Source organism: Leptosomus discolor, chromosome 3, assembly GCF_034619465.1.
Source record: "Leptosomus discolor isolate bLepDis1 chromosome 3, bLepDis1.hap2, whole genome shotgun sequence".
Classification (NCBI taxonomy): Eukaryota; Metazoa; Chordata; class Aves; order Leptosomiformes; family Leptosomidae; genus Leptosomus; species Leptosomus discolor.
In genome coordinates, this window is record NC_141393.1 from 31,552,439 (window position 1) to 31,579,131 (window position 26,693).

The 26,693-nt window shown below is 39.1% G+C and overlaps 1 protein-coding gene across 3 annotated transcripts in view; it reads left to right on the plus strand.

The window, feature by feature from the left end:
- The first annotated feature begins 881 nt into the window (after positions 1-881).
- Positions 882-26,693, plus strand: part of PRKD1 (protein kinase D1) — a 142,119-nt gene continuing 116,307 nt past the window's right edge. For all 3 annotated transcript variants that reach the window (XM_086463648.1, XM_086463649.1, XM_086463647.1), the window contains exon 1: positions 882-1,073. In XM_086463648.1, coding sequence (XP_086319774.1) covers positions 882-1,073 — 192 coding nt within the window. The remainder of the gene's footprint in view (positions 1,074-26,693) is intronic.

Below are 26,693 nucleotides of genomic sequence, written 5' to 3' on the forward strand. Positions count from 1 at the left end.
CTGGAAGCTGTTTCAGGCAAGAGATGGGTGGGAGCTGCCCCTTGATCCTTCCCCAAAAGCTACGGGGGCTGCCGGAGGAGGCGGCACGGTGCTGACCGGAGCGGCCGGCCGAGGTCGGGCAGGAGAGCCACAGCCAGGCCGGAGCTCTCGCTCCCCTGGCACTTCTGTCCGTCCTCGGGGGCAGCTGCCGCCACCCTGCCCCGGGGGGGGCCATCGTGCTGCCGGTCGGCGAGGGAAAGCCCCGACTCTCCTCAGGCTCTGCATACACCTGCAGCTCGGGCGAGGCGGGATGAAGGCGGCTTTGAGGTACTGCCCAAGGCGGGTGACTGGGAAGGCGAGGCTCTCCGCAGCACCGCAGCCCGCTGACTGGGCCGGGGGGTGAGACCACAGACGGCTGAGGCGAAGCCCCGCCGCGCGGGAACCAGCCAGCCCCGCGGGGGCTCGACGGCCGGGGGTCGCGGCGCCGAGGTCAGCCCCTGCCGCCTGTCGGGACGCGGCAGCCGTTTGGTGGCGGCGCGGCGCGGCCCGTCCCGGCCCAACTGAGCGGCGGGCCCGTCCCGGCGGAGGGCGCGGCCCGTCCCGCCTCCGCGCACAGCGCCAACAGCCGGAGCGGCAGCACCACCTCGGCGGCGCTGGGCCGGGCTCCCCCCTCGCCCTGCGCGTCTCTCTCGCCGCCTTTTCCTGTCTGCATCCTCCCCGGTCCTCCGCCCCCCCCTCGCCATTTTCAGCCGGGAGGAGCTCGGCGGGACTTCCCTGAAACTTCGCGGGAGAACTCGCCCGGCGCCTTCGGGGCGGCCGCAAACTTTTCACCGCGGCGCCCGCCTCTCTCCCTCCGTCCCTGACCCCTCGGCTCCAGCGGCGGCTCCGGCGGGAAGTCTTCGATGAGCGCCCCTCCGCTGATCCGGCCGCCCAGCCCGCTGCCGCCGCCGGGGGCTGCTGCTGCCGGCGGCGGCGTCGCCTTCCACCTCCAGATCGGGCTGAGCCGAGAGCCGGTGCTGCTGCTGCAGGACTCCTCGGGGGACTTCAGCCTCGCCCATGTCCGGGAAATGGCTTGCTCCATCGTCGACCAGAAGGTAAGAAGAAACCTCCCAACCGAGCCCCCTTCCCGCCGCCACTCGGACCCGCTGCCCCCGCGGGCGCTCTTGGTGGCTGTGAAGTTTCCTCTCCCCGGCCTCCCTGCGGCTCGGCTCCGGGGCTAGCGAGACCTATCGCAACTTTCCTGCGCCTCTTCTCTGCCGCCGTCCCCGCTTCGCTCATCCTGGTCCCCCGCTCCTCCTCTGCCTCCCCCCTCGGCCCCGGTGCCGGGGCGGCTCCGTGCGGGATGCTCGCTTGACTTTTATTTTGTTGGCAGCGGATGCAATGAGCTGTACTAATAGCTGTTATTAAAAACAAACCCCAGCCGGATCTATCTGCCCTGCTTTTTAATGCTGCGGAAGGAGGGCAGGCGGGGGGAGGCAGAAACCTGTCAGCTGCGATGGCAGCGGCGCCCTGGGGCAGTTTGCGCGTTGTCCCGGCCTCTACCGGGAGAGGAAACTTTCCACTTTAAAAAAAAAAAAAAAAAAAAAAAAAAGCAACCAGCAACAAGGAAAAACCAACCCCGAGAGCCCAGGATTCAAAGCGGCGCGCAGCGCTTCGCACGCCTTCCCCCGTGCCGGGCAGCCCGAGGATCCGTGAGCCGGGGGGCGCCGCGGCGGCCCCGCTCCTGCCCGCCCGCGGCGCGGTGCCGGGCCGCGGATGTGGGGCCTGGGGTGCGGCCCGGGAGGTGGCAGGTGGCCGCGGCGCGGGAGGGGACGGAACCGGCCCTGGCTGGCAGCTGCTGCGGGCGGCGGAGGGTCCGCCGGCGGGGGGGCGGGGGTGGCGGCCCCGGGGAACAAAGGTGGCACCGCCTGCGGGGGTGGCGCTCACCGCTGCTCCTCTGAAACGATAGCATCGCTGGGCACAGTTCAGCAGGACTCTGGTAACATTCGCGCGACGCGCTGAAATCCCCCTCGCTCGCGCGTGGACCTCCGCTGTCCTTTGCCTTTTACGATTTCTGTGTTTTAACAACCATGTTGTACACTAAAGCGAAGGTTTACTATCAGTGTTTGCTGTGCCAAAGACCCAAATAAAAGTGTCATAGTGATTGCAAAGGATAAAAAAAAAAAAAAAGACTAAATATTCAGGATGGTTATAATGGAAAAAGTTGGGCTTCCCCCACCGCCCTCCCTTGTTTTTACTGAGGTAAAATAATTTCAGGCAGGGATTATTTTTTTGGAAGTTCTTAGCTTTGCCTTACATCTGTTTGTAGAGCCCATTAATCTGGACTTCACTAAACAGCGGAATTTTTTGAAGATCAACCAATGAAGTGTTTTCAAAAAAGTATGAGATATGCACCTTCACTTCTAAATTTTGGATTTTTTTCCTTGCTTTAAGAAATGGTTACCTGCTTTATTAAATTCAATTCTGAAGAATGTTTACCATATTTGCTTTCAAAGCTAGGCCAAAACTTCTTACTTGCTCATGTATACATCAGAAATAAGTACTTCTGATGTTTCACCATTCATAAGTTACTGTGCTAGCAATAATGGAAATGTTAAGATAGTTGCATTCATTGTTTATGTTTTTTTACTTGAGTAGTTTATTAATTTCTATAAACTTGAGGCTAATCCTAATTTCCTAAAAACGTACTACTGTCTAAAGAAAACTAAATGCGTCGGCTTGTGCTCAAAGAGTCAGACTTATTTAAGTACTGACATAAAAACTCTGAACACTAATTTGTTGCAGTTTCCTGGCTACATAAAAGGGAGCAACACTTAGCTGCTTCTCCACAGAGCACACTTGAATGAGGAACTTTCTTCTAGTCACAGTTGCTCAGAGCCCAAATATCTGCTTTTCCAAGGCTGGTGAGAAGGAAGTGACTCAAAGAAAGGGAAAACTGGAAGAAAGATAGGCTTGGGGTTTGGTTTTGGATTTGTTTGGGGATTTTTTTGGTAAGGCAGTGACCTCTACCTCCTCTACTCTGCAGATTAATTTGTATGTTATTTAGTCCTCAGAATCTCTGTTTTAAGCTTAAACCTGCAAGTATGCTTATATTCAAGACTTCACTAACACACATAGTTTGAATAAACATGACGGGATGATTTGCATGTACAGAGTTACTCGGCATACTAGCAGAGACCCTCTTTTCACAAAAATCATGTTATACATAGAACTGTTATGAGGTAGATACATGATTTTCTTTTTTTCCTGAAACGATTTGAAGCATTGCTTACTCTTGATTTTTATGAGAGGGATGTATTTGCTGATCACAATGAAGCAGGAGACTATACTGTAAAGAATATTTTATTGAAATCTCACACAATTTTCAAGTTTCTTTGGGTCTCTAAAGTAGTGGCCTACCAGGTAACAGCTTTGTCCCAAAGTCTCTGTTTGGTCTGGACTGTTTAAGCAGTCTATGTGGATGAGAAAATGTGATTTTGTTTTTCTCTTTGGCTGTCCTGTTAGACTGCTAAAATCAACTCTGTGTCTGTGGTGTGCTGTTAAATATTTAAGCAGTCCTCTTGTATTGAACTTTATTTTTAGGATTGTGCTGAATTGTCTTCAGTATCAGTGTCAGGTTATAGAGAGCCTCTTTTGTAGTAGTATGGGTATGCCTGATTCAAGATATTTATGACTCGTATTCTGCACAGATTTATACACCAACTGAATTTAGTGCAACTCAAAATTTATGTTAAATTGAACTAAGCTTCTCAAAGTGTGCAGAGTGGAGTGTATCTAGGCCTGAGTAGGATGTTAATATAGAGGGAGGGTGTGTGTGTGTATAGATGTATTTATGTATGCATGTGTATATATATGCATAAACCCATCTTATATCTTTATATGGTAGTTTTATATATAAATAATACATAATATACATGTGAATGCATGTATATAAAACTTATTGCTGTGTATAATTTAGAAGTCTATATTTAGATATAAATACGTATTTGCATATAGTTACACTAGTGGACTTTAAACAGCAGCTGAATTGCAGAGGTTAGGTTTTCTAATTTTGGTAGAGAGTATAATTACATTATTAAGCTCCTGTATATGACGTGAAAAATGAAATGAGCAAAGTGTGTCTTTTTCTCCATTGTCCATGAGAGCCATTCTTTCAGGAATTTCATCCTGAGGTAGCTACATGGAAAGTTTCTTAACAAATCCGAAGATGAATTGGTATATACCAGTGTCAGGTGTAAATTCAAACACATTTCGGTCTGTTAACAACTGCTCTGTTGACAGTGAGACCTACCATGCAAGTCATTCCCTGTGGCTTGTAAACCCCTGGCTTCCTCTGACCACAAACTGCTCTTAGATAGAAACTTTGCCAAGCCTGAAGAAATTGTTCGTTACTGACTGAATGAAGAAAGTAGCTTTTATATTCCATTTAACTTTTAGGCCTGAAAAGGTTAGCAAGAAAAACTCCATTGTAAGTAAAGACTTAGGCCCCACCGCCCATGAGCAACCTTCCAGCACAAGCTTCACCTCTGAAGCAATGACAAGGTGCATTCTGCATCTTGATTACTTTGAGCTTCTGTATTTTGTTTGTCTGTCTTAGAACCAGTGACATGAAAACCTTGTTCGTGTGGGGTTATTTTTTCTTTAGTTGAAATGGAATTTCAGCATTTAAATGATGATGTGGTTGACAAGAAATGAGGATCAACTGCAATATGTATGTCAGTGTTTGAATTCTAGGCTGACTCCCACACAAGAACAGTGGGAGCATATTGTAAAATACCGTCTTTGTTTTCTGAAGATAAATAGTTTGAATTATTGCCCTTTTTGGGTTAGCTGCATGCAACAGAACCACTTCTCCAGGGCAAAAGGGTAATGCAAAGTGCACTAAGTAGGGACGTGGCATATTTTTAGTTGTCTGGAATTACTGTGTTACCAAAGACTTTACTAGCAAAAGACGAAGGAATCTTTATGGGGAAACTAGTTGTTATTTATATTTTCTGCTTGTTGAAATTCTTTGTCATCATTATACCTCACATACAATGGGTTGGGCTACTGTAGTGGCATTGCCAAGTTTTGAAAACTTCGCGTTCTCAAATAAATATATGATGCAACGTTATTTGACTTGAGAATGTGGGATTTATAAAATAGCGCTTAGGTCGGCCGTTAAGATCAGGTCTTAGAATCATGGAATGGTTTGGGTTGGAAAGTACCTCAAAGATCATCTGGTTCCAACCTCACTGCCATGGCAGAGGCATCTCCCACTAGGCCAGATGATGGCTAGGCCTTCAGCATTTGGAGGCAGAGAAGTTGCGAGGAATGGGAAACACAGATGCCAACAAATACAAGAAACAAAATTTGATCTGAAAGAGAAGAAACAATATTTGATCTGCATAGGCTGTGTGTAGTTCAGACTGATTTATAAAAGTAATGTTGTAGTTGGTTCACTGGTTTGGATAACTCTGAGATTTCACATGGGAAAAAGTAAAGTAGGCCATTTTGGGAAGGGGAAAGGACAAAAAGTACTAAAAAGGTGATTCAAGAGGCATACTGCAGCTAGAATACTGTGCCGAGATTCATCTTTATGCAATGTATTCAGTGTTAAATTAGGGAAATTTTCACAAATCAAACTAAGAGCCTTTTTAAAGTATTTCTGAGAATTGAACCAAACACGTTCAGGAACAGGTATGCATCCACTTGTGCTTCTGATTGTCCTTGGTAAGGGAAATCTAACTTGTTCTTAAATAAATAAAATAGGAAAACAAAATTAACCTTAGTTTTGTTTTCTTAGGCCAGAATCTCTAAACTTGTGGTCTGAGAGAAGAAAGGAGCTTTTTTAAAGGTTGACATGAAAGTATGCTTAACCTTTTCCGCAAAGGTTTCTAGCAGCCACGGAAAACATATGGGGTTTGTTTATATGGATGATGGTGGATTTTTTTATTTATTTTTATCTCTCTCCCCCCACCCTCAACTCTCCTAAAATAAACAAGAGCCTGGTGGTAATTAAATGATTTCCTCTGAAGTGGAATAGAGACTTGGTAGATAGTATACCAGAAAGAAAAATTTTTAGCCTCAGGATAAACACAGTAACTGTGGCAGGTTTTTACCACACTGACCAAAACTCATATACCTTCAATCAAACACATGGATGTAGGCATTTCATATATTTGCTACATTTTTGGCTGTAGTCACAGTCTTCATATGTTCTGGAAAAATTACTACAGGCGTGCTGTTAATCTGCTAAAGTTACATTCTGATGGAGTCTTTAACTGGTGTCACTGGTAACAAAATGTTGAACTTTTTTTCCCTGAAGTGAACGCTTCCTTCTGCCTGTGTTGTGAAAACACCAAGTTGTTAAATTTCGTTGGAGGAATATGAGGTGCCTTGTCATTATGCCTACAAACATATTCCAGAGTGAAAGTACTTTTCTAATACTCTTATTCTTGTAAACTCAAGTCAGACTTTTGATGTTTACTGTTTAATCTTTTATTGACTTTACATTTATTATTCTTCACCTTGGAAACTGTAAGTCAGTGTAACATTAGTTTGTAGATTAGTTCGAATTACTTTTGGAGCGTGTGTGAGAAAACACCAGGAAAAGCATAACTTGGATAAAAGGGAGTCAGTCTGAATTTGTTTAAAGAAACTGTGAGGTTTTTGAGAAATGCTAACTTTATCTATCCTGTCAGTGATCCAGATGAGGAAAATGGGTCTAATGCCACAACCTTATCTAAAGCATTTGAGAAATTCCTTGCCAAAGATTAAAGGCTATCAAATGAATTACCATAGAATAAGAAGTAAGATGGAGCTTTGGGTAGAGAAAAGGCTTGTAACCAAAGCGGTTGACATTTTAATTTTTAAAGGAATTACAGACGGACTCTGTGTTGGTCTTGTGTTAGTCCTACTGGTGGTTCCCCCAGGAAATTCACAATTTCCATAATGATTTGAAAAAAGTAGAAGATTAATTAGTGTGTGAGATGCTTCTGTCATTGCCGATGAGATGCAGCTCTATTGCCAGAGAAAGGATCGAATGTATTAATGAAGTTGCAGCATTTCTCAGACAGAAGTGCATATGTAGACATAGTCTGACACATTCTTAGTGAATTTGAAGTACCTGCAGTCTGGCTATCTGTCTGATACAAGACTTACTGTCTATAAACCACACGGATGACCTGAGAATGCACAGTAAGCCCGGAGCGTCCCAAAGGAGCTCTGCATTTACTGCTTGTATGCAGGTGATCTGTACTGTGGATTATGTGTGAAACACCTGGTGTGCGTCAAATCCCTGTATGGATTTGTGCAGATTTTGTCCACAGGTATTTTCCCATGATTTCTGGAAATCCATCACAAACATCCAAAACTATTTGCTCTTCTTATCTAGATTGTTTTTTCCTTTGTTTGGAGAGGTCTTGCTGTATGTAAAACACCATGTGTGTTACACTGTGGTTACCTGCAAGGAAACAAGCACACTTCTTGAAGTCTGCATGTTGTTACTTTTGGTTTCATATTATTACTGTATTTTGTGTATGAAACTATTTCAATTAAAAACTTTTGCCAAATGTATGTTAGCCTTTTTTTTTTTTTTTGGTGACTCTATGGTAACAACTATTTTAAGGATATGTGTGGATTTTTAAAGATATGGCTAAGTGAAATTAAGAATTACAACGGATAAAGACAAATTAAGTACAGTAAGATCAAGACTTGTCTATTTCAAGCAACCTGTGATAAGCATATGCATTTGTCACGGTTTGAGGCTGGACCGGCCACTAATAAATGACAGATGCTCTCTATTAACCCCTCTCCCCTCCCAAAAGGGAAAAGGAGAGCGAACAAAGGAGGGAGACTTTACGGTTTGGAAAAGAAAACTAAGCTTTAATGAAACAATAACAATAAAAGAAAAGATAATAATAAGAATAAGGAAATAATGAAATATATACAATATGTACAAATAGATACAAAACCAATACCGAACCCAACTCCCCCCACCCTGATGACGATACGTCACCACCACGCTGCAGGGCTGGCACTGGGGCAGTCCCAGGCTGGACTCAGCAGCAGACAGGGACGGGATGCAGGAGCTGGACTCAGGCACTGGATTCAGGGATGCACGGATCGGGATCGATGACAGAAGAACAGACAGAGTCCTCCTCAGATGTTGGCCATCGAAGAAGAGAGAGAGACCCTCGTGATCCCTCAGCTTTATACTGAATATGACATATAGGGGATGGAATATTCTGTTGGTCAGGTTTGGATCACCTGTCCGGTTCGCTTCTCCCTGAAGGTGTGACATTTTACGTGCTTGTGACCCTTTTCACTCCGGGCACCCCAACATGGAGTACAAGATTTAACAGTGACCTTGGTCGCTATAAGAACAAGTATAAGCAAGGGCCTCCCTGCATACCATTCCTTGGTACTAACTATGAACACCAGGCCTTATCACTGCTGGGAGCAGTCACTGTCTGGAAAAACATGCTGCTGTTTCAGAAAGTGCCGTTAGAGGAGACTTAACTGAAAAGTTAAAGCACTAAAACAGAATTAGTTCTGGTTTAGTGCAAACCAGGACAGCATTGTTCATAGGTTTTTAAAACTTACTTTTGTACAATGCTACAGGCCATCACTAACTTCTTCACTTTGCCGTCTGGCTGACATCAGACAGGTTTATGTTGACATTATGTAATGTGGCTGCAGTTATGCCGATGCAATTAGGTATATAAAGAAAATCTCTCTCCCAAGTGTTTATCCAAAGTGTAGGCAATCTGTTCTGTGGAAATGTTTGGTTAATCTTCCTTGTACAACAGTGTGGCTGTGTATGTGTCTTTAGCCAGTGCTAGCAATTGATTTGTGTTTGGCTCTTGCCGCTTGGAGGAGGACTTGTCTTTCAAATTGTCTTCTGGAGCTGCTATGTGCTTGTTGCATAATGTCAAATTGTCAGTTTTGGGATAATTTGAAATCTGCTTTAGGGTGTGTTCCAGTAAAATACTTATTTCATTTTTCCATGTCAGGCTTCAGTGTCTCTTACAGAGGGTTGATCATAGAGGTTCTGCTAGAAAGGCTCCCTGAAGTTTGTTATCATGTCTCATTAACTCTGAAAGAATGTGGGTTATAGAATTAAAAAAAAAATCCCCCATTTTGTTGAGATATCTGTCACCCCGTCTTTGAGAGTGATTTTCTTTCCATACATGTTATGTTCATTGTGCTTTACTACTTTGTGCTAGCAGACTTTTGATGCAATGGCTTTCTGTGCTTGCTGGTGGGGCACTTGCTGGGTTAAGCTTGGATAGCCAGCATGAACGTCTCAGTGCTCTGCTCAGAAGTCACCTTTGTTTACATTCTCCTGGCTTGTGGTGTCCATGTGAATGTCCAGGACTTTGCAGCCCGAACCAGATTTTTTTTGTGGGCTTTCAACTTTCTTCTTCCTCATACAAGACTTTTTGTACTGCTAAATGATCTTAGGCGTTTTGGGACTTTCCTTTTAAGTGTTTCTATCCATGTAACCGTCTAAGATGATAACAGACTTGGTGTCACTCAAAAACTGTGTATAAGATTAAAATAACTTGAACATATCTGTCTGAACTTTAAAGTATGAAACCTTGAAGTATGCACTTTAAGTCAGCTACTTCATGAAGCAGATTTTTGCTAAATCTTATAGTTTTGTCTGCTGGAACTGTGTGAAGGTTAGAAAGGTAGTATAGTGTGTCATGCTCTAGTGTAGAGGTAATACTGCGGACATATTACAGTGATATATGCATAGACATGAAGTTAGACATAAATTTCAGTGTGTATTGCTGTCTTTTGCTTTCTCTTCCTCCATGTATTTGGTGTTCCGTTTGCTTGTTCCTTGTAAATCTGTTTTCTTCTTCAGCTGAGGAAAACTTGGTCAAGAGGTAAGCTTACACTTTTCCTACCATGCAACATGTATGTTGGTATTGTGATTCTCTCTTAAGTAGCCATAGCCTGCTGAGTGTGCCTCTTCTGCAGTCAGAACCTGCTCAGAAACAGTGTTACAACATGAAAGCTAGAACATAGTTGGTGGTTTTGATCAAGATTTATCAAAAATAAAATTTTATTCTTTTTTAAAAAAGTAAGAAACGTGAACATACTTCATCAAATCTGCATCTTGGCTGGTTCCTAAGAGAAGGGAGGCATTTGGTGGCTTTTGTTAGTGGTCGGCATAAAAAGATCTTCTGATGTAATTTTAAGCACAAGGTATAGGAAGGTGTACGAAGAGAAGCTGCAAACTGTGACCACAGTTGCCAGCTCTAAACCTCTATCTTGTACACGTTGAAAGAACCGTATCTGAACACGTCCTGTGCAGTCTGAAAGCATGTTCTGTTTCTTCTGTCTTCAAGTTATGAAAAAAAAAGTCAACCTTGAGAAATTTTTTTTTTCAAGTGTTAGAAATAGTTTTTGTTAGCATCTTGTCAGTTGCAAAAGTGCAGACAAGACACAGCTGGCACTGGGAGCAACATTCTGGCTCTGAGGCAATTTGCCTAAAAGATGCTTATCCTTAAGAACAGCAACTTTCATATTGCTTTATCTTTTTCCTACCACCTGAGAAATCCTTTTACATAAAAATAGAAGTTACTAATATATGTGGACCATAATGGTGAAGTATACCATGGTCTCCCTCTTTACAGCGCCGTATATCCTTATGTAATCTATGGATGCTAGGCTAGGGTCTGTATTCAGACTGAAACAATCCTGAAAGCCCCAAAGATCAGTGGGGCACAAAGGGTTGTTTATGTGATTTTGAACTTTTTAAGTTGTGGTTTTGATCTGTGGGATGAGGGTCTGTGGGGTGAAGGAAACCTCACTGATAAGTAGGACAGTATGAGTTTCAGTCTGGTTGCAATAATTTTAACATGTTGCTGTGGAGTTCAATCTCCCTCTGCATCAGCTTTAAAGGGTTGCATTACAGGTTTGCTGTCTATGTGATGTGACTCTAGATGTGCCGACCATGCTATATAATGTTGTAAGTGCTGATCTTACCTGAGGATTTCATATTGCCACCCAAAATCAACTATATCTAGGAAAATGTGACAATTGTATACTAAAGTAATTTCAGATATTTGCAATATGTTTGAACTTGTGCAATTGTTCTTACACATTTATTATACCTACCTCTAAAAAGAAGGAATGCAGAAAAATATGTAGAATAGGCGTCCATCCATTTCTGACCCACATATTTTTCACCGTGTTTTTTCCCAAAGAGTTGGCTGTCCTACACAAAAAAAATGGGGGGGAAAACCAAAGTGGAGTGAAAATTGAAACAATCTGGTAAGAACCTGTGTGTGTGCTTGTGTGGGGATGGGGGGCTTAGATTAGGGGAGGGGATCTCCTAGATTCTAGACTGTGGTTTTTGTCCTTATTTCCCAAGTAAAATTAAACTTTGCTGTCTGTATGTTATCCTTCTCATATAACAGTATGTCTGCTGGCAGCCTGTTTGTCACAAGAAGCTTGATAAGTCGTTGTAGCAGAAAGAGTTCAGGTAACCAGCTAACAGATTGTCAGGCAGGCAGAATGGTAAAGTCAAACAATTTTGAAAATAAGTACTTGTGCTCTACATGTAGAAATGTATCTCTAGTATATCTTCAATCTGTGTTTATGGTAATGCTTTTTGTTTTCATGACATGTGAACTTGACCCAGAGAGTGACATATTTTTCAAGCCTACAAACAAATGCCGATGTCTTGGCTTTCAGTTCTTAATTTAGGTTAAATGATCAATCAATGTAAATCACCTCTTTCTTCCTTCCATTTGATTTCTTTTATTTGGCAACTGTCACTGAACCGAGGAGGTTCTGAACTGTATTCTGGTGCTGAGTTAGTTCTTGATGTGAACTAAGTGCTTTAAGAGGAGTTACAAAGGTGATAGAGCTAAACTCTTCTCACTAGTGGCAGAGGCTGAAACAAAGAGCAATGACTTCAAATTATGGTTTGAAAGGGATTCAGATTGGATATTAGGAAAACAACTTCTGTGCTAGGAGAGTAGTGCAATACTGGAATAGGTACCCAGAAAGGTGGTGCAAACTTCATCCTTCATTTTTGGACTCAGGTAAACAAAATCTTGTGTTGGGCTTAGTCCTGCTGTAAGTGAAAAGTCAGATGAGAACTTCCAGATGTTCCGATGTTTCTCAGATTCTTAGAGTATGCAGTTCATCATGGTCAATAATTAAGGAATAATTAAGCTAATGCTCAAGTTATAGTGGCAGTCCCCTATCACATAGAGCTAAAATTTGTTCAGCAGTCGACATAGCCTATATGGTGTACTGGACAGGTGCTTATTACACCACATCTTAAACCACATGGAATGATATCTCAGCATTAAAACCAGCAGTTTATCAGCAATATCTTTGAAGTAAACTCTGTGAGAAATCCATCTTAGGTTGTCGGCAAAGGTGCAAAAGTTCCTCATGGAAACCTGTGGTTATCAAAAATGGTTAGTAAAAACCACCAGCCCTTTCAATATGAAATAAAGACCTCAAATCTTATGGATTAGAAATAAAAAATAGTGTTACGTAGGGGAGGGGCCTGCTGAGTTATCTATCCTCGTGGAATGGTGAAGGGTCAGTCTGTGTAGAGATGAAAGAAAGGAATGATAAAATGAATACATCCATCTGCTGCAAAGATTGCTTTAAGTGGAACAATGTGTTCAAGGAAGGAAGACAATATACTGTTTGAGAAGTGAACTGATGAGGACATGCTTGATTTGTCTGTCTTCGCAGGGAGGATGTGCACGTTGGAGATGTTCTGCAGGAAAAAAGATGCATTATTTAGACCCCACCTTGCTGTTAAGGCTTACAGGGAAGGCCAAGGTGACAGTAAAGCTAGTGGGTTTTGTATTACTTCTTGTTTTTCCTCCTCTTCCACCTTTGCTCGTTTTTGCCTCTTCCTAACAGGCTCTTATCAAATGGTCATGCTATGTAATTTGGATATCTAAAGTTAATATCCTGTACTGATAGACAGCTGTTGAGTAAACTAAGGGCATACAGTCTAAGCTAAAATTTGTCTGCTGATTATTTCTTAATGTGCTGTGCATTCACAGATGGCACATAGTTGTATGTGCAATTGTATGTTTAAATTTTAGAATGTTAACAACATTTTGGTAATGTTCAATGTACTGTTTCATACTGTGGTCACATAATTTTGTTAAATAACTTGGTTTACCCAGAAGTAGGTGCTTTATGTTGTTAAAAAAAAGAAAAACGAATTTGTGGCAGTTTTACTGACAGTTTGGCAAGTTTCACTTTTTTGGGTATAACGTAGATAAGAGAATAAAGATGAAATCTTTTTTTAAGACTGAAGTGCGAGACAAGAATTTCTAGCCTTTTAAAGCTGCTGAAAATTAGACCTGTTTGATTAAAGATGGTCCAAGAACAAGAAACTTCATATGGGCAGTTCAGAAGGTTGGCATATGTCTGCTTCCTTATTTGAGGGGTAAATAACCAATATGTAAAAACTTGCTAGGATGTATTTGGAGATGCCTCAGGAGAAGATCTGAAGGAAGACAAACAAACAAACGAAACCCCTTCATGGGTCTCCTTTAAAATACTGAGTGTCTCATCCATTGCTGATGAGTGAAGCTGCATTGTTTACCTTTAATTTCAGAAGCATTTTTTTTTTCTCTTAAGAAGTCAATTCTTGAGTAATAACGTCACCACTTTTTCCCTCTATTTAGCAGTACAAGAGGGAGGTTCTGAAGACGACAAAAATAATTGTATAACAAGAGAAAGCCTTCACAAAGGGCAAGTCAAAGCTTAATTTCCATCTTTTGAATAGGAGTGCATAAAAATTTATTGCTAGTGTGGCTTGAATGTTACCTCCTTCTTTTCCCAACATGTTTCAATCAGAAACGAATGTGGAATGTCATTTGCCATATTGATATAATGCTTATGTGATTACAGATAAACAATAGGACAAGAGTTTAAAAATAAAATTTGAGCCTGAACTTTATGATAGTTATATTTATAAAGATTAATAACTATTCCATTTCTTTTAATCCAAGACATGCTATTACTTGATTCCAAAGTTTGCATTCAGATCCTCATGAATTAGATGATTGACCAACTCTGCAGCAATTTCAAAATATGTGAAGGTTTAAATTAGCATAATCTGTATTTTCATTCTTTCTCTATAGACATATAAAGAATTGCTTATGTATGTGAGTGTAGCATTATGAGAGAACTTTTGCTTTCTTTACACACACGTGATTTTGTCTGTTGAGGAAATAATCCTTTGTATTAGAATTATAAACATAATCACTAGTATTAACGCTTTGAAGTTTGCATCTTCAAGTGTATTGAAAGGCATTTCTGTGATGGCTTTACAAACTTTGGTACTAAGGGATACAGAAAATACTGAATCTGGGAAACGTGATCATTTATCTGACTCCTTCTGGCCATGGCTGCCACTGAACAAGTCACTTTCTTCCTGAACTTATTAGTTTCCCTTTCTGAATGGCATATTGATACTGAGAAGGCCTAAACATCAATAAAGGAGGATTTTGACTGTGAGTAATTAAACAGAATTGTTTACCCTGTGTTAAATAGCTAAGAATTTCATATGTAGAAGCTTGTAAATAAGTGATTTTTGATGACTCTTAGAATTTGCAGTACAAAGATGTGTGTATACAACCAGAAATATTGATGAATATTTATGTAATATATCCTTAGAATGTTTCTAAAATGTTAGGATATGATAATTGTTAGTATGTAGATACTTTCTAGTTGCAAATAACAATAAAAAGGATTACAGTGAATTACAGTAGTATTAACTACAATGTATATTGAGGATTGGTTTGAAATTACATGAGAAATTTGTATGGAATGTAAAATACACTTCTAGGTGTCTTTCTGAACATGAATGTAAGTAAATATAACTAAATAACTAAACTGTCAATGGAAAGCAAATGTCAACAAAGTATATCTTACCCTTTTCAAGAAAAGAAAAGAAGAATAATTTCTTGTATTGATAAAATTTTTTATGTATAGCTCCTTTGAAATGACAGTGTTGCTGGACGTTTCTTAAATTTTTTTTCTTTTTTTTTGTGGTTAAATCAGAATATGGATATAGAAATTTGTGTTTCAGGTGTTTCTCAGCATTAAAATATGTCAGTTTGCAGGAAAAATCAAGGTGCTTTCACATAACTTTTTATGTTTTTGTAATGATTTAACACATCAAATTTTACTTTTTATGTTTAGGTAGAAAACCAATATTTTTCCCCTTTATTTTTTGGTTGTTAAAAAAAAAATCCTTCAAATTCATTCATAATTTTAAGGAGAGATTTTTTTCAGAGTCTTCTTTAGATGTTGGCACCCTGTAAATTTCTATAGTTTTCTTATTTTAAAGGAAAACAGCTCTCATATTATCAAAGTAAATTGTCACTGAAGTTTTTGTAGTGAAAAATACAGAAACATCAGCGTGATAAATGTAGGTGACGTCTCTTCTTTTTGATCTTTGTTGAGTGAAACATTCTGTTTTGAAGTGTATGACAGGGAATATTTTATTGAAGACTTTATATCCCAGACGTTTTGTTCATTGAAACAAGGAGTTTCCTGTGTCTTCCCCTGAGTAGTGAGGATGGGAAAAGAAGAGTAGAAATTATGATTTGTGATGCTACTACATGGCAAGCCAAACAAGAAGTAGTGGCCAAAACCTTTTTGTTGCAGGTTCACACTTCTTGCAGCTTCAGCTGATGTGTGAGTGAGGAAGTACACATAGCAGTTAAAACCTCACTGTAAAATTATTTTTAGCAGCCATTATTATCAGAAGTGGGGCATACAGTTGTCATAGTCAGAAAGATGCTGCTGTAAACTCTTGCGATTGACACAGCTTTTTGGACCCATACACCTTTAGTTTTCTAATTTAGAGTTTTCTAATTCATCTGAATTCAGTATTGGCCCTGCTTTAAGCAGCAGATTGGACTAGTTGACCTCCGAAGGTCTCTTCCAACCTGAATGATTCTGCAGCTACAAGGGATAAAAATTGAAAAAAGAGCATTTTCTATTATTAAGTAAAATTTACAGTTTCTGCTTAGCGGTCTGTAGTTTTGTGCAATAAAATACTCTAAATTTACTCCTTTGCAGTTTCTTAGGTGGTAATACTGGGTATCACAGCTTGCAGATTCATACTGGAATCTGTTTTATTTATTTTATATTGAATTTCCATCAAGTTGCACATAGTTGCAGTTTCCCTTGCTTTATTATGCCATTTAATCTTTGTTTTGGAAGCAAAATACTGTTTTTCCATAGTATTTTGTGGATTTATGTATATATTTTTAATAATTTATGGATTTAAAAAAAGTTATCTTTTAAACCTCCAGGGAAAGGATGTTGTTAAGTAATTTGTATCTTCATGCTTTGGTTTCCTCTAAGGATAGATAAGGGGGAATAAAGTTAAAAAAGAGAAATTAACAGTAATAATAATTCCATTCCCTGAGGTACTCCAGTGTTCTCTGCTGCTTACAATTTTTCTTGGTATTTAAAAATTCGACAGCAAAGGCTTTTCAGTTCTGTAAGTCAAAGATTCTGTTTAACTATATATATATATATATGCAGCTATTTAATCTGGACGGTCTTTTAAATCGGGTTCAAACATAATTTTCTCGTTATTTCATATAACATGTAATAGAATAATTGCTCAGAATGTAAAGGTTTTGGTTTTCAGAACATTAAGTTTTTATTTTGAACTGAATATTATGTATGTAGCACTTAAGCTTGTATTTAACTTTCCACTATCAGTTATCTGATCCAGCTTACTGCACAGCTGCTCTGAAAGATCAGCAGGGGAATGGGAACAAATGACAGGAGGATGGAGTGGACACTATTGAAAGAAAGTTGATCTTGGGTTTCTAAGTCTAAGACTTTACTTGTTGTTCTGTCATCTTTTCCCCTCCTCCCACTCTTTTTTTTTTTTTTTTTTTTTTCCCCACGTGGGCTGGGTTCAGTTACATTTGAAGGAAGACCAGAAATACCAAAGAGAATCGAATTCTGTTTTTTCAGAGACCAACATCTGGGTGGAAGATGTAAGGTCACCTCACTGAAGGCAAGCTGCCCTGGGATTCAGGCTTATTAGGGTGCAGAGGATTCATGTGGGAGACATTTCAAGTGGCTTAAGCATAGAAAATTTTACATCAGAATTTACAAACAATCTTGAGACAAATGCATTGGAAATCAAGCTTTGTTATTACTAGGTTAAATGGATGCAAATCGTTGTGCCTCCTTAGATTCTCTTTTGCCTTGTAATTTGCCTCAACAGACAAAATTAGCGGAGCTGTTTGTACGTACCCTAGTTATATGTAAATTCTTAAATATTGATAAAATATTAATGAGTTTGCCTAAATTAGTTATTTATTCTAAATGTCTTTCATTGCACTGCTTCTCCTAGCATCTCAGGATCTGGGCTGTGACTCCTACAGGACAGGCAGATCCAACTAGCATTTTTCTTGCATGAGCAAAATCACTTTTCTTGCCCCTTCTCATGACAGATTGATGGGTTGGCATCTTTTTGTATTGTTCCAATATGCGGTTTTTGACAGAACACAATCTGTATTTTTTTTTTCTTCTTTTCTAAAAGAAGCCCCCAAAACAAAAAGAAAACTGCAGAAGAACAGACCTTCTTAAAACTCTGCTAGAACCTATTGTTGTCTTTGAGATTCATAATGGCAAATTTGAATGAAGATATCATGTAAAGATAGATGTGCATTTAAAGAAGAGTTTTCAGAAAATAAAAATATCTATGACACTTTAAAGACACTTTATAATTATTATTTCTTTCTACATTTATATATACAACCTCACCTGCTTCAGAAAACCATGGTTAGATTGGATTACAACTCACTTTAAAGAATGTCTTTATACTTTTCTGATAGGAGTTTTTTATTAGGATTATTTTGGTAAAGTATAATGGTAGAAATTAAAACTTTGATGATTTTAGAATATATTGTGTATATAGCTTCATTACACAAGAACAGAGTCCTCCTACTTCTTACTTTTGATTCCCTTTCTAGTAAAAGTGATAGTTTTTTATTTTGTGCAATGTTATTTTTATATGAGACAACTCTATACGGTATTTATGTGATTGCATTACACATTTGAACTACTATGGATATTGTGCAAAAAACCCCTCTAAGCATACTGAAGTTCATAGGACAACTGTCAGATGTGTGAATTGTTAGCTAGCTCGGTTCTTCTATATTTTTTCCAAGAACTGCTTTTGAAATAAAATTTTTAAACTAGGAACGGTTCTTGCCAAGTTCAATTCTGGAATTAATTTTCTCTTATTACTTGGAAAATGGGAGTTTCAGTAGTGGGAATGAAGTCAGATACAGTGTGGTCGTACAGAAAATGGAACTGTACAATATTTTATAGAACACTTCTTCAAGTGAAAGGGTATTCATAATGAAAGGTCCAATTTATGTTCTTGCAGTTTCATGTCAAGACACGATGACAACTTGTGCTTTTTTAAAATCACACAACAATGAATAGGTGAAGGAAAAATTCTGCAAGTAGATGTTGTGCTAGAAAGTAAGCACTGAAGGCTGTCATGCAGTGACTTGGGTTGGGAAAGCTGGACAAAAAATGAAGGGCACTTAATGAAAACCAGCTATCAAAGTTATCTGTGTACATATATTTTTGTTTGGAATCTATGTAACAACAAAAATATGGCCTGAAGTATATGCTGGACATACTCTTTTACCTGAATGGTCATTAGTATAAAGTAATATAAACCACTTATTAATGAAACATGAAAATTTGAGTTCTTAAAGAAGACTTCTATGTATTTTTTTTAAAGTCTGTGTGACTTTTCAGAGAAATCAAACAAAATGGCTAATGTCAATACTCTCTAAAACATCTAAAAAATACTGCATAAATAAGAATTAGCAAATACATTGTGTTAATACATGATTGCTAAAATAAATTGTCTGTGGCTTCCTGCTATTCTCCTAAATTTTCACTGCATAACATTGCTTTATGCAGACTGGCTGAAAGGTTGTTGGAAAGAGAACAAGGGACAGAATATGGTTAAAATGCATGTGGAAAACATTTTGGAATATTTTGAAAGTGCGTGACTTACCACTGATACTATTTGTGCATTGTAAAAACTCCAATAACATAGATTCCTTCTGTAGTAGACTGGCAATCATTCACAACTTCAGATGCAGGTGGGTGCTATGGCCACGTTCTTGGAGGCCTGGGGATATGGGCTGTGCTCTAAGAGGTACCTTGCGCACCTTGGAGCACCCCTGCCCGACAACGTATATTGAGCATGGTATCTGTTACATGGACTAATGCAGCTCAGTGAAAAAGTGACTGATACCACTGAGACAATCTCACTTGGAGAGCATGGAAAATGAAGTTGCTTTGCTGTCTTTTGCCGTGCACATTTGGCCTTTAGAAATTTTCACTAACATCCATAGTAGTACAGAAGATCCGTCAGCATCACTTTTTATGGTCAAAGGAAAATTAAAAAATCCTTTCTAGAAACTTTATTTGATAAAGAAAAATAAGCATGACCACTGTATTTCTGTCTTTGAGGTGTTTTTTTTTTTTGCTGCTCATTAACGTTTGTAGAAATAGAATTTCAAGTAAGGACATACATTTATTTTTACAGGTTTGTTTACACCATAAATAGAATCTAGTTTTAGCCTAGTGAGAGAGCTGCAACTAAACCTAGTTGCAGGTAGCAGTTCCACCTAGTTGCTTAGCTTATGTGTTAGTACAGTTTTGGTTGTGTTGATGCCAAAGATATTATTTTGTTTTAAGAAAAATACTTTTCCTTATTGAAAAGCAGATACCACAGAATTGCACAGAATCATTGAGGTTGGACATGGAATTTTTTTTAGCTGACATATCACCTTTTGATGTAAGATTTTTGCAGTTGCTTGTTGAAGACACTTGCCAAATGGATTATATCTGCTCTTTCATGAGGTAACAGATGATAAACTAGACACTAAGAAAAATGTCTCATAAGACATGGGCTTAAACAATTGATGCAATATATGAAAACAAAATTTTCGTGAGGGCTTCTGTTTGTGGGTTTTTGGTTGGTTTGTTATTTTTTCTTTAAAGACAACAAAGAACCTAACACTTGACCTCTAAGTTCCTAATACTAGGACATTCACAAGGAAATATGTCTGTGATAAGAAGAGTGTTTGATTAGTGATGTGCTATGCTTGAACTCACAAAAATACCATTTAAAAAATATTCATATATTTTTGACTACCTAGAATATACTGATTTGCACCGTAGCAACTGTCAGATGGAAATATTCTGCTAGGGTGAGAGACAGCGAGAGATTTAGTGCTGTGTGAAACTGAATTTTTTTTTTTTATATGATGGAGTAGTTTTGATCATGCAAAATCTAACTAGGTGTAATTTGCTTATATATTGAATAAATCGCGTCTTTTTACAGAGTTGGGGGTACCCTCCCTGGGCCCTCAAGTCCCAATCCATGAACTAGCCAAGTAACTCTGCATACTTGGCAGGTAATTGAAACAAAGGCAAAAAATGAGATGAAATCAACTGACTTCTATAATGCTCTTGGCTGCAAGAGGAAGTTAACAGATTCTAAAGGTGCCTGTTTCCATGTAAAATTTTCATCTGTGCAATTTGGTTTTGCCACTCTGTGTTGAGCACAGGATTAAGGTCTTTGTTAAACAAGCCTCCGTGAGTAAGATAATGTAAGAGTTGCCCTCTGGACATGAGCTGGCATCTATTTCTTTAATGATTCTTTTAGAAGTGGAGTGAGATGTCAAGAAATGTTTTTTAGAGAAGCAGTATCAGTTTCCCTAACATTATTCTTGGTATTTTCAAAATTTATCTCTTCCTGAATATTCAGCATGTAACCCCTGAATCCTTTTCTGAAGAAGTGCTAGTTAACCAGTTGTTCCCCATACTTTTCTTGGACTGTTTCTCCAGTAGCACATCCCTGTAAAACTTCCTCCTCTTTTCTTCAAGTCACTTCTCCATTTTTTGAATTCTAATCCTATCTGTTAATGAGCTTGCTGTCTATCTCATTTTCATATAGAATGAAAATTTTTGTAAAAATTTTCCTTGACCCATCATCTGGATCATCGATGAAATCATTGTAAAGAACTGTACCAAGACCGGGTTCCACTTCTTCAGCATGTCCTTGCTTTCTGACAGTGCTCAATTTGGGTCCTAGTTATTCAGTCAGTTCTGTTTCTGTTTTAAGACACTTTCAGGTAAGTAATGTCAGTTTTGGTTCTAAGAATATAATGTCAAACAATATCTGAAGACATGTCAAAGTTAAAATACGTGGCTTCTGCTGCTTCCCCTTTAACCCTACAGCTCAGGTTACCCTGTCAGAGAAGTTGGATTTGGTTTGTAATAATTTGTTTTAGCATATTTAAATTGTTTGCTACCTAACTCGTGTCTTCCATGTTCATATGAGTAATCTGATCGTTAAGAGCCAGTACTTTTAAGATAAAAGCTGATTGGTCTATAATTCCCCAATTCCTCTGTTTTCCCCTGATTTTTATAACTAATGGTCTTCCATTAAGTCCATTGCATTCATCCATGAGTTTTCAAATGCAATTGCCAAGGGTACTAAAATTGTTTTGAGTTGTTTTATAAAATGCAAGACGAAGTTCTTCAGAGCCATCCTTTTCTTGGAAACATCTACTTTGCATGAGTACTGTGATTTCTTTTTCTCCAGTCTGGGTTAGTCATCTTTGTTCTGGTGATGTTTTAATGAAACTAGATAAAGAAAAAGATTTGAAAATTTAACCTTTTTGATATCACTGACTTCTCCGCAGAGTGGCAGGCATATGTCTGTTACGTGTCTTAAGACAACTGCAGTCAAATTATTACTTGCTATTGCTGATACTTTTTACTAGTGCAGTCTCTTCTGCCTTTTTTTTTTTTTTTTTTTTTTTGTTTTTGGTCTAGCCTTAAATGTTTATAGTGCTATTTAATACTCAACCGTCTTAAGCTAAGTTTCCACTTTCTGCATGTTGTCCTTTTATATTTGAGGTCCATCAAAACCACATGACTTGACTAGTTCAGTCTTCTAGGACACTTACTGTTTTTTCTTCAGCCTGTTTAATGGAACTGCAGATTTGGGTTCCTCCTTAGACTTTTCTCAACTCTGAGATTATTGAGGAATGCAAGGCCATTGCTTTCATTTTATTGTTCTCATTCCTATCTCCTCTGAGGAATGTGAACTCTCATGCCGTAGTTGTTCTTTGCCAAAGTGCTTTTCACCTTCTAATTCTCAGTTATTTTCTTTATATTGGTCGTATTCAGAATTTGAAGAGCTTTTTACTACTTTCCTCACCTTTTAATAATATCTGCGGATGCATTCTAAGAACTTGAGGGACAATCTGGTGCCTTAGTGACTAGTAAAATGCAAAGAGAAAGGAACCAGGATTTTATTTGTGCAGTCTATTAGAGGTCTGGGAGCGTATGTTCACGTTGCGTATTTATCATCTGTGGGAAATTTGCACCAGGTGTTTATCCTAGGTGTGTACCTCCTGTCTGTGAGTGATGCAAAGCGGATTTCTGTACAGATATTTGTATATGTGTAGAGGGAGCATACTGCTTATGGAGCTTTGAGGAGATACACGTTCTTTCTGGTATAGTAGATACCTTTGGTCTGCCTTGTGTTTGCGGTGCTCCTGTGCAGGACTTCAGCTTCGTTCCACTGGAGGGGAAACTGTGCTGAATACAGCAGTGATGTGTTTCACTGTGTAGCGTGTAACTCTCAAGAATGGGTGCAAGGCCCATTTCCACCTGAAAGAATCCCTTCAGTAGACCAAGCTGCTAACCTAGATGTGTCTCTGTGTCCTGTTGTACTTTTCTCACAAATCCCTAAGAAACTATGTCTGCATTAGTCTGCTGGCTATTTTGAAGAGTGATGTGGCTCATTTTTGAGTAATAGGAGCCGTTTCACAAGCTACTTAAGTCTCAGTTATGCATTAGAACATGTCCTTGGTTTATTCTCCATACTTTGTGGATTAAGCTGTGTTATGTGAGGTCTCCAAGTTGTTCTCCTCCTGTAATGTTACTATGAGTAGATATCTCTCTATCCTGTTTCTTAGGGTACATGTTTCTGTGTGTTTAATCTTCACTGTGGAGTTTTGTCTCTACTTCCTCATTTTTTTTAATCAGAAATGAGCCAGCAATGTGCCCTTGCCACAGAGAAGGCTAATGGTATCCTGGGCTGCATTAGACAAAACATAGCCAGCAGGTTGAGAGAAGTGATCCTTCCCCTCTACTCAGCACTGGTGAGGCCATACCTGGAGTACTGTGTCCAGAGCGGGGCTCCCCGGTACAAGAGATACATGGACATACTGGAGAGAGTTCAGTGAGGGGCCACAATGATGGTAAAGGGACTGGAGCATGTCTCCTATGAGGAAAGTCTGAGAGAGCTGGGACTGTTTAGCCTGGAGAAGAGAAGGCTCAGGTAGGATTACAGTGTGTACAAATATCTGAAGGAAGTGTGCAGAGAACTCAGAGCCAGGGTTTTTTCGGCGGTGCCCGGAGACAGGTCAAGAGGCAATGGGCACAAACTGAAACACAGAGGTTCTGTCTAAATATCAGGAAACACTTCTTTTACTGTGAGGGTGACCAAGCACTGGTACAGGTTGCCTAGTGAGTTTGTGGAGCCTCTACATTTGGCAATATTTAAAAGTTCCATGGACATGGTCCTGGGCAGCTGGCTTTAGATGGCCCTGCTTGAGCAGGGCGCATGGAACAGATGATCTCTGGAGGCCCCTTCCAACCTCACCTATTCTGTGATTCTGTGAAATAAGGTAAGGAACAGGAGTAAAAAAACTCGTGGCTTCTGCCATCCTAGTAGAATGTGTCAGCTGTTGAAGTACGTCAGACTTCTGGAAATTTACCCATTTTGCCTGGACTCCTCTTCTGAGAATTTTTGGAGTGTTTCAGTGAGCTGTTTGTGACAGGTGTCCACAGATTTGATAGACTTGTTTGATATGTTATTGTGGGATTGAGTATGTTTGGACTGGCACTTGCTTGTGTGCTTGTGCTGTGACTTACACAAAGCTTACAATCTCTTACTAAATCTTGTCAAAGAGGATTGTCCAAAAAAGAATCCTATGCCATGCTACTGAGGGACCATGCTGCTGTTGTACCCAACACTGCATATTTACTCAGCTTATAGGACTGCCTCTTTGAGTCATACACTGATGCAAAGATGAGAAATAACTTCTTGCAGGTTTCAATAGAGTTTTTGAGCTTTCTTGTGATACCTGCAGTAATTGAAAGTATAATTCTGAAATTAATTTGTACCAATTGGTGGTATAGAAAGAGTAGTTTTATTGAGTTAGACTCTCAATAACTTTCTCTAGTCACCAAAAGAAATGTAGCTGAAGACAATATCTTGTCTTCTCCCTGTGGTTGCACTTAAGAGGTTTTTAATGGTTACGTTAGGAAAATTATACTTTCTATAAGACAATTGGTTTTTGTTACTTACGCTTGCAGAAACAATTATGAATTTTATTAACAGTGTTTCCAGATATGTACCTGGAGACATGATTTACTGAAGATCTAATTTAGTGATTTACTAAAGATATAGTATCTTTAGTATACTAATATACTAAAGAAGAATGACTGAGGCACAAAACCCATTAAATGTCACTTACAAAAATATAAACAATCTACTTGTGCATGGTGAGTTATATGAACGTTAAGGAAAATGTTCTGTTCTACAGTTAAAATGGTGTAATTTCTTCGAATTTAGTTGTGTCGTCATCCTGCCCCCCCTGCCCCCCGCTACTGGTGTATTTCGTATCTATAGTCTGATGTTTGTTAAGTTTTGATTATTTGGGTTATGTGTGATGTCAAGGGTTCCTGAGTGGTGTTCAAGTACTAGCCAGGTCCAGGGCTTCCAAGTGCAAATGAGGTCTGGTGCATTCAGCCCAGGAAGGCTCTGGGCAGCCATTGCATGGAGATAGGTAAATGGTCATTGGAGACTTCCCTAACTAGGTGTGTTACTAAAAGTGAACAGCATGTTGGCAACTGTTGTTCCTGTTTTTAGGTAATGATCAATTACTAATGTTTGTTAAATACAAGAAGGACACAAAAAGCCTTGAATACATTTATAGAATTAAATCTTAAGGGGTAATTTTTTTTTTCTTGGTTGAATTTTTGTTCAAAAAAAGTGTGACACATTTGTTCTTCATGGCATATATGTATTTGCTCTTATGTGCCAGTTTGTAGTACAGCCAGGTAAGTGAGCCACTATTGCTACAAAGACTCAGCTAGCAGCTGTGGAAACAAGAACATGATTTGGAAGGGGTTATTTGTCTTTGTGGATATTTGTTCTCTTCTGCCAGGGAAAAAAGTAAAAAAAAAAAAAAAAAAAAAAGTATCTCTTTCCACCACTTTACCTGTATTTATTTTCACATTTCTGTTTCTTTGTATGCAGACTCTCTTATGTCCTAGAGTTTCAGACTCTGTTTGTCTTCCGCCCACTGCTTTCTGAAACTACATTAATGTGCCTCAGCTGTCTTTGCTTCTGTCAAATCCATAACGACAAAATGGTGCTTTAAAAATTAATCAGACTGTTTCTGGGGGAATGAAAGAGTGATCTGCATGTAATCACTATCCAGAGAGGAGAAAAATATTCAAACATGTAAATTAATGGTATGTAGAAAAGCATAAGGCTTAGAAATGTGTACACTGCTCTATTTTATTAAAAGTTCCTACTGCTCCTCAATTCATTCTCCAACCCCTTTTTACATGGATTGTTAGAAGCCAATCAAACATGACTCATAAATCTGAAGGCATCTTGGGTGCTGTTATGTTAGAGTATTCAAAAATATCTTTAAATTCAAGTAGTGAATTTCAAAGTGTTTATAAAGTTATGTAGCATCATGATTTTCAAAATGAAATTTTCTCATTTTCCACTTTTCTTTGTCCCACTTAAAGGTTTGAAAATTACATATATATGTTTTCCTTTCTTACTAGCAAGCACCAGCATGCTACTCGTAGGAAATAATTTAGTAGTTTATCTTGCATTATTTTTACTGCTGAATGTATGTTACAAATTATTGAAGTGGCACAATAGCCTTGCTGACACCTTTTCTTAATAAAAATTAAAAAGAAATATGTTTCAACCCTAGCTGACAAGAAGAGAGTTTGAGAAATTTAAGAAAAGATGAAGATGATGCGTTTTATGTTTATCCACATGAGTTTCTACTACTTGGTTTTACATTATGGATTTGGGTGGAGTTATGAATCATCTGAAACAGTAGATTATCTTGTCTAGATTCTGTGGACATCAGTTGTATTTTCCCTGAAGGATGTCTGTACCCTACAGAATTTTTTGACTAAGCTTTGGCAGAACTTTTTGCATGTTAATCAAACTATCATGCTATTTTTGCAATGGTAATTGGTACAAACTCTATAAAGAGGGTTTTTTTTTTTTTTTTAAATACATTAATGCAATTAGGCTTTATCAACAGAAATCCATACGTATATATAAAAATCAAAAGCTGATCCTTCCTACCCAAAGTGTAAAACAGTTTTACGAACCTGTCAGTTTAGGACTACATGAAGACATTTGAGTGACAACTTTTAATCCGTCAGTAATACTCTCTGTAGGAACTATTAAGTAAATGGGATAGTTGTTGAACAATGCATACTCAAGCAGCTTGACATTTGCATCCTAAAATTGTCAATGTGTGTCTCTGTGATTCTAAGTGGTCTCCTTTTTCTAGTGGGACAAGGTGCAC